This window comes from Pogoniulus pusillus, chromosome 17, assembly GCF_015220805.1.
Source record: "Pogoniulus pusillus isolate bPogPus1 chromosome 17, bPogPus1.pri, whole genome shotgun sequence".
NCBI classification, from domain to species: Eukaryota; Metazoa; Chordata; class Aves; order Piciformes; family Lybiidae; genus Pogoniulus; species Pogoniulus pusillus.
The window spans coordinates 3,664,934-3,671,723 of NC_087280.1; the positions used below are offsets into that span (position 1 = coordinate 3,664,934).

Consider the following 6,790-nt stretch of genomic DNA (forward strand, 5'->3'; position numbering starts at 1 on the left):
ACAAGGTCAGAGCTCGGTCTGAGCCAGAGCCTGCCTCGTCGGGCAGATACGAGCAGAATACGGCCCCAGTGTGCTGCTCAAACCGCGGCTCCCAGACTGGGCCCAGCCCGCACCCCGCAGCCGCCCCTGGAAGGTGGGAATCGCGTCAAGGAGCCCCCGCGGAGTCCACAGCCGCCACTCCTCCACCCATCCGGCTCTCTCGCAGCCGGTATTCCCTCTGAGACCCCGGTTCCCCCTTACCCGTGCTCGTGGCGGCCAATCCCGCCTCCTCGCCGGCCCCAGCCCCGCAGCTGCAGCCGCCGCCGCCCAACACCTACACGCCGCTCTTCACCCGGCTCCTTCCCGCTCCCGGCCCTGGCCCGGCCCCTTCCCGCTGCCGGCCACTTCCTTCCGCCCGACCCGAGTCCCTCCCGCTCGCCCGGAAAGGGGAGGGCGTTCCGCAGCGGCCCCGAGGCGCGGGGAACGGCGGCGACATGGTAGGGCGCGAAGTGGCGGCAGGGGGGTGAGGCGCAGCGAGTCCGCTGCGGGCTCTGACCTCGCCTTCTTGCCGCAGCGGTTCCGCTTCTGCGGGGATCTGGACTGCCCCGACTGGGTCTTAGCCGAGATCAGCACCCTGGCCAAAATCGTTAAGTGCCCGCGCCGCCTGCGTGCCCCTGCCCGGCCCCCATGCGCGCCCCGGCCGCGCTGCTCACCCTCCCTCTCCCCACGCAGTCCTCGGTGAAGCTGAAGCTGATCTGCGCCCAGGTGCTGCGGGACCTGCTGGGGGAGGCCATCGAGGTGAGTGAGCCCCTCGGGGTCGGCAGGATGGGGCCGGGCGTTAGGAGGGCATAGCTGCACAGTTAGGCTGTTAAACATTATTAGTACTAAGAAAGGGATAATTAGCGGCATTGTCAGTGGTGAATGCCTCAAGGGGCTGTTTGGCTCTGATGGCCCCACTCTGCCCTCCCGCAGTATGAGAAGATCCTGAAGCTGACCTCGGATGCCAAGTTAGGTGAGTGCCGCTGCTCCAGACCCCTCTGAGGTCAGGGAGTGGGCAGCCATTTGGCAGGAGCCAGCAGGCCTTCTATGCTGCCCACAGAGTCGGGGGACGTGAAGGCAACCATCGCTGTCCTCAGCTTCATCCTCTCCAGTGCAGCCAAACACAACGTGGACAGCGAGTCCCTGTCGAGCGAGCTGCAGCAGCTGGGGCTGCCCAAAGGTGGGGGAGACCATCAGGGTGTTGCTGCAGGCCAGACCTGCTAGGATGTGGCAGGGCTGAGCTGGCAGCCCCGGGTGCTGCTGCCTTCATGCCCAGATACAGCCTGGCAGCCCTTGTGTCCTCTGCCACCACTCTCTGCACACTCCGTGGGGTTTCACCAGGGTTTAGCTGGGTCAGGGCCGGTGTAAGCAGGTGGGTTTCTTGTCTCTCCTCCTGGGCAGAGCACGCCAGTGGGTTATGCCGGTCCTACGAGGAGAAGCAGAGCTCCCTCCAGGACAGGCTGAAGGCTTGCAGCCTAAGATGTGAGTGCGGTGGCACGGGGAGGTTGGGCAGCTGGGGCTGTTCATCCCTCCCTGGTGTGCCAGGGTGCTGATGCTGCCCATCTGCCCACCGCAGTGAGCCGGCTGGGCTCGGTGTGCTGGCGGGTGGATTACATCCTCAGCTCCAGTGAGCTGCAGGATGTCAACGAGCCCCTTGTGCACCTGACCTTCAACGTGCAGGACAGGGTGCGTGGGGGGACGGCAGCCGTGCCCGTGACCCTCTCTGCCGACAAGTTCCGTGTGCTGCTGTCAGGTGAGGCCAAAGGAGAGACCCTGACCCTGGGCGGTGCAGCAGCAGCTGCCTCACCGCCTCGTCCCTCTCTCCTCAGAGCTGAAACAGGCCCAGGCCCTGATGAACACCCTCCTCTGAGGAGACAGAGCGACCACCGACGCTGCACTGCGGGCTAGAAGCAGGCCTCAGTGAGGAGGGGGAAAGCGGGAGCAGCGCGCCCCACCCGTGGTGAAGACGTCCCGCGGGGATAAGGTCTAATAAAGGCAACGCTGAACGAGCAGAGCTGTGTCGCGCTCGTTTCTCCGCGCAGCGCCGACGCGCCGGGCTCGGCGGCGCTTTGCGGGCCGTGGCGGGGCCGTCGCCGTGGCAACGCGGACGGACTACAGCTCCCGGCGTGCGCCGCGCAGCCGGTGGGCAGAGCTGAGCCGAGCCCGTGCGGGCTGGGCTGGGCTGTCCCTTCCCGTCCCGTCCCGTCCCCTGCTTGTGCCGCTGCCGGTGCCGCTCCCGGTGCGGTCGGAGCGATGCCCGAGTGCCCGGAGCTGCACCTGGCCGGGCGGTACATCAACGAGGCGTGCGGCGGGCTGGTGTTCTCGGGCGGTATAGAGCGCTCGGCGGTGGGCAGGGGCCCGGAGGTGCCCTTCGCCAGCGAGGCCTACCGCATCGCCGCCACTTCCCGGGGCAAGGAGCTGCGGCTGACGCTGAGCCCAGTGGCCCCCGGCGAGTCCCTGCACCTCGTCTTCCGCTTCGGCATGTCGGGATCGTTCCGGTTGTGCCCCGCCGCCGAGCTCCCCCGCCATGCCCACCTCCGCTTCCTCACCGGCGAGAGCCCACCCCGCGCTCTCTGCTTCGTCGATGTGCGCCGCTTCGGGTCGTGGCGGCTGGGTGACGCCTGGCAGCCGGACCGCGGGCCCTGCGTGCTCACCGAGTACCAGGCCTTCAGGTGAGCGTCCCGCACCCTGCCCGCCGCGGCTGGGCCACGGCGGAGGACCCCCAGGCTCTGCTCCGGCTGCTTCTGCTGCGCGGCAGTAGCATTTCCCGCAGTGCCCCCTGTGCTGCTGCAGGGAGAACGTGCTGAGGAACCTGGCCGACAAGGCTTTCGACAAGCCCATCTGCGAAGCCCTCTTAAACCAGAAGTTCTTCAATGGAATTGGGAATTACCTCCGAGCTGAGATCCTGTACAGGTAAAGGTGGGGGTTGAGCACCTGCTGACCTGCCGCGGAGGTTTGGTCCCCGGGGTTTGACAGCTCACAGAGAGGGGCAAGAACCAGAACTGAGAGCGCAGGCTTGTAACGGATGGACTCTCTCAGGTTGAAGATCCCTCCCTTTGAAAAGGCTCGGACTGTGCTGGAGGCCCTGAAGGAGCAGGAGCAGGAGAGGAGGAAGAAGGTGGGGAACAGCTGATGCTTTGGCAGGCTGGGAAAGGGGCAGGTTTCCAGCCATGTGGCAGGGCAGGGATTTGTCTGGGACAGCTCGGAAGCTCCCTGGAACCTCTTGCCTTCTGCACAGGGAGCTGGACTGAGCTGAGAAGCATCACTGAGCCAGTTGCTTCTAGCCTTCAGTCTGGACTCAGCCAGCTGCCCAGCTTTGGCTCTGCTTCGGGCTTAGCTGGGCGTGAAGCTCTGGTTTAGGGCTGCTGTTTTAGGCTTCTTCCAGCCCAGTGCTCAGGGCCTGTGCAGTTTGTTTGGTTCCTTGCTCTGATCAGGCAGAACATCCCCAACAAGCCTTTGCAGTGCTCACACCCTCCCTCTTCACCCTGCTGCCAGCAGCTGTTCACTGCTCTGAGCCTTTCCTAACCCCAGGGCAGGCATTTTCCTTTCACAACCACAATGCTTGCTGTGTGGGCTCCTTCTCCTCAAGCATTTTGCTGCCCTTTGCCACGAACATCCCTGTCTGGGCACATCTGCCCTGCCAGCGGAGCGGCGAACGGGGCGGAGCAGCTGTCTGACCTCAGGTGTGCAGTGATGAGCCGTGACAGCTGCCTGGGCACAGGCCTGCGCGCTGGCTGCACCCAGCTGCTGCTGTCAGGAAGTCTCCTGGTGTGTTTGGGGCAGGTGAAGAGGAAGGAGAACGAAGGAAACAAAGACCTTGTGAGCTGGACGTCTCTGGGGAAGGCTGCGGGTAGAGCCCAGGGCCCAGCTCGCAGCCTCGAGGGAGAGGAAGAGGCTTTTTTAAAGAGGGCTGATAAGAAAACGTGAGGTTGAGGACTGCTTTTACAAAGTGGGAGTGGTGCCACACGCTCACAGCAGTTCATGCCTTTGTGGCTGTGGGGAATGTGCAGATGTATCAGTGGAAGTCTACAAAGGAGTGATCTCAGGGCTGGCATGTGGCGGGGAAGGGTGGCAGCTGAGCCTCAGGAGGGAGTTTTTTGGGAGGGGAGAGCCTGAGGAGGCTGGGATGGGGGCTAGCAGATGACTTCCCTTCTCCACGGCTGCAGAATTCTTCCCTGACACTCAGCAAGAAGCTGAAGCTGAAGCGGGAGAACCCAGATCTCCTGGAGCTGTGCCACACTGTGCCCATGGAGGTCGTTGCAGCAGGTGAGGCGACAGGCCCGGAAGGGCTGAGGATGAGGTGGGAGGCCTGGGCTTTGCACTCCTAACACCAGGGTAACTGGTTCCTCTCTGCTTCTCCTCTCTCCCTTCCCAGAGAAGAACCTCTTCGACCCAGATGACGCAGACAACTACGCAGCCTTCAAGAGCTGGCTGCAGTGTTACTTGGTGCCTGGCATGAGCTGCCTGCGTGACCACAACGGCAGGACCATGTGGTTCCAGGTAGGAGCCTGGAGTCACTGAGGCTCAGTGCCCCCCAGCTGCTCCTCTAAGATGCCACCAGCCCATTTTCTGCTTCCTAAGAACCCCCAGCGTTACGTTGTGTTGTTGGAGGTCTTTCTGTCCACCAGACATGGGACAAGGGCCCCCTGCGTGGTGGTCAACTGGCCAAGGAAGAGTGGTCTGGCCGCCCTGCTCCTCCCTCCTGAGCCCCGTGGTGGAGCTGTGCAGAAGGAGCAGGGGCTGGCAGGAGAGTCCTTGAGGCACAAGGCAGGCAGAGCCAGCCCAATGCCCCCTGGCTTCCTGGGAAACGTGGCCATGTCCCTGTGGCTGTCTCGGCTGTGGGGTGGATGGATTCTGCTGCCTCTACCTGCAGAGTGACTGTACCCCAGCCAATGCTCTGTCCCCTTCCTTGCAGGGAGAGCCTGGCCCCATGGCTCCCAAAGGTGAGTGTCTGCTCTCCTCCCTGCGTGACTCGCTCTAGCCCTGGGAGGGCTGCAGCCTGGGGAGCAGCCTGCTTTTCTGGGGCAAAGGCAGGAGCAAAGCTGCTCTCCTTGGAGAGCTGAGGGGCCTGTGATGGCTGGTGGCAATGAAGGACAAAGCCTGCTGTGCCCAAGGCTTCCCACCAACACAGCTGCCTGCCGGGGCACCTTTTGTGCCTCACAACCCTTGCTTGCTGGCCAGGTTGAGAGCCTGAACTGAGCAGTTTTTGGTCAGGGAAGGGAATCTCCCCCCTCTTGAGGGGTCCATTTATCCAGCCCAGTGCCAATTCCTCAGCCGTCAGCTCAGCCATCTGCTAGGACATTGTCCCTGAAGGTGCTGCAGCCTCCAGGTGCTCTGCCTCATCCTCTCCTCACCCCACCTAACCTGGGCTCCTCTCCTCCCACAGGGCAGAAGCCTCACAAGAAGCGCACTCAGCTGAAGGCAGATCCCCAGGCTCTGACCCCCAAGGTAAAGAGCTTTGTGGTTGTGGCTCCTGCTGGGTCTAGAGCCTGTCCTGTGCCTCTTGCTCAGAGCAATTCACAGTGGGGCTCCCACCTGGAGTTTCTCATCATCTGGCAGTCCAAGCACACTGCTGCTGCTAAACTCCAACTCTGATGTCCACCAAGGTCACCAGACGCACCTCAAAAGGGCACCCCAGGGCTGCAGCAAAGCCTCCAAAGTCAGCCAAGAAGGAGGAGAAGGAGGAAGAGGAGGCTGGTGGGCCAAGGAAGGGACGTGCTCGTGGCAGGAGGAAAGAGACTGCTGCTGTGGCTTTGTCTGAGCCTCAGGCCAAAAGGAGGCTCCGGGCAGCAACACGCAGGGGCAGAGGTGAGGCTGGCAGCCCCCATGGCTTCCAAACGCACAGGCAGGGGCTGTGGGAGTGCTCCTTTGTGCCAGGAGAACCACAGGGGTGCCAGGAGGCAGGACAGGAGCTTTGTGGGGCAGAACCAGGCACCCTCTGACTTAGCCTTTCCCTCTCCATCTTCCAGGTGCAGCTCCTGCCGTCTGAGTGCTCAGCACCCATGGTAACAACTCAGGAGGGCCTGGGCTAGGGCCTGGGTTACTGCTGGGCAGGCATGGGGCCACTCTATCCCTATGCTCACACCTGCCTGCTGCTGCAGCATGGGGAGGAGCTGTGCTTGGTGATGGGGCTGATCTACCTTCCTGCTGTCCCCAGGCATTTGAGGGGGATAAAGGCCACATGTTGTGCTGGACTCTGACCCTCCCTCTGCCTAAAAGTGGGATTCCCTCTTCCTTCCCCTCTCCCCTTTGCTGCCTGGCTGTTTTTAGCTGGCTAATAAAGTATTTTGTGTAGAAATCACTGCACACCTGCTAAGGGCAACCCACACCTGCTAAGGGCAACCCACATGGGCCTCCACTTCCACCCCCAGAAAATAAAGGTAAGTTTTGTTTGCCCCAGCCCCAGGAGCCAGATCCTGCTGAGGAAGACACAAAGACAGCAGCAGCTACAACAGCCCCAAAAAGGAGGCAGATAACAGAATAACAGGGGTTGGAAGGGACCTCCAGGGATCATGAAGTCCAAGCGCCCTGAACAAAGCAGGATCACTTAGAGATACAGGACCATGCTCAGGTGGCTTTTGGGGGTCTCCAGAGATGGAAATTCCACCATCTCTCTGGGCAGCCTGCTCCAGTGCTCTGCCACCCTTAAAAGAAGTTCCTGCACTCCTTGTGCTCAAGTTTGTGCCCACTGCCCCTTCACCTGTCACTGGGCACCACTGCAAACACACAACCAGTGCAGATATGTGGAAATGAGGTACAAAAAAACAGCTGG

At 62.2% G+C, this 6,790-nt stretch overlaps 2 protein-coding genes across 4 annotated transcripts; both read left to right on the forward strand.

Annotated features, from left to right (window-relative positions):
• The first annotated feature begins 224 nt into the window (after positions 1-224).
• Positions 225-2,030, forward strand: COMMD4 (COMM domain containing 4). Of its 3 annotated transcripts, XM_064157305.1 has the most exons (8): positions 225-476; positions 554-625; positions 712-777; positions 952-991; positions 1,079-1,198; positions 1,420-1,500; positions 1,595-1,771; positions 1,848-2,030. In XM_064157305.1, the coding sequence occupies exons 1-8, from the start codon at positions 474-476 to the stop codon at positions 1,886-1,888; spliced, it is 600 nt and encodes a 199-aa protein (XP_064013375.1). In that variant the 5' UTR covers positions 225-473; the 3' UTR covers positions 1,889-2,030. The 3 variants fall into 3 exon arrangements, with proteins under 3 accessions (XP_064013375.1, XP_064013373.1, XP_064013372.1); XM_064157302.1 differs by lacking the exon at positions 1,420-1,500 and having other exon boundaries at positions 373-476; XM_064157303.1 differs by lacking the exons at positions 1,420-1,500; positions 1,595-1,771 and having other exon boundaries at positions 372-476.
• A 70-nt stretch (positions 2,031-2,100) lies between these two features.
• NEIL1 (nei like DNA glycosylase 1) lies at positions 2,101-6,774 on the forward strand. Its single transcript, XM_064157301.1, has 9 exons — positions 2,101-2,690; positions 2,812-2,931; positions 3,058-3,136; positions 4,185-4,284; positions 4,394-4,518; positions 4,934-4,961; positions 5,405-5,466; positions 5,625-5,826; positions 5,988-6,774. Exons 1-9 carry the CDS (start codon positions 2,272-2,274, stop codon positions 6,005-6,007), a joined length of 1,155 nt encoding a protein of 384 aa, XP_064013371.1. The 5' UTR covers positions 2,101-2,271; the 3' UTR covers positions 6,008-6,774.
• The last annotated feature ends 16 nt before the right edge of the window (positions 6,775-6,790 follow it).

What these genes read in the sequence shown, in the direction of transcription:
- COMMD4 (XM_064157305.1), top strand. An exon ending in GACCTCGGATGCCAAGTTAG is followed by an intron (nt 992 to 1,078) that starts GTGAGTGCCGCT and finishes TGCTGCCCACAG; the next exon opens with AGTCGGGGGACGTGAAGGCA. An exon ending in GAAGGCTTGCAGCCTAAGAT is followed by an intron (nt 1,501 to 1,594) that starts GTGAGTGCGGTG and finishes TGCCCACCGCAG; the next exon opens with TGAGCCGGCTGGGCTCGGTG.
- NEIL1 (XM_064157301.1), top strand. Translation starts at nt 2,272, where the DNA reads ATGCCCGAGTGCCCGGAGCTGCACCTGGCCGGGCGGTACATCAACGAG. An exon ending in CGAGCTGAGATCCTGTACAG is followed by an intron (nt 2,932 to 3,057) that starts GTAAAGGTGGGG and finishes GGACTCTCTCAG; the next exon opens with GTTGAAGATCCCTCCCTTTG. An exon ending in AGCAACACGCAGGGGCAGAG is followed by an intron (nt 5,827 to 5,987) that starts GTGAGGCTGGCA and finishes TCCATCTTCCAG; the next exon opens with GTGCAGCTCCTGCCGTCTGA.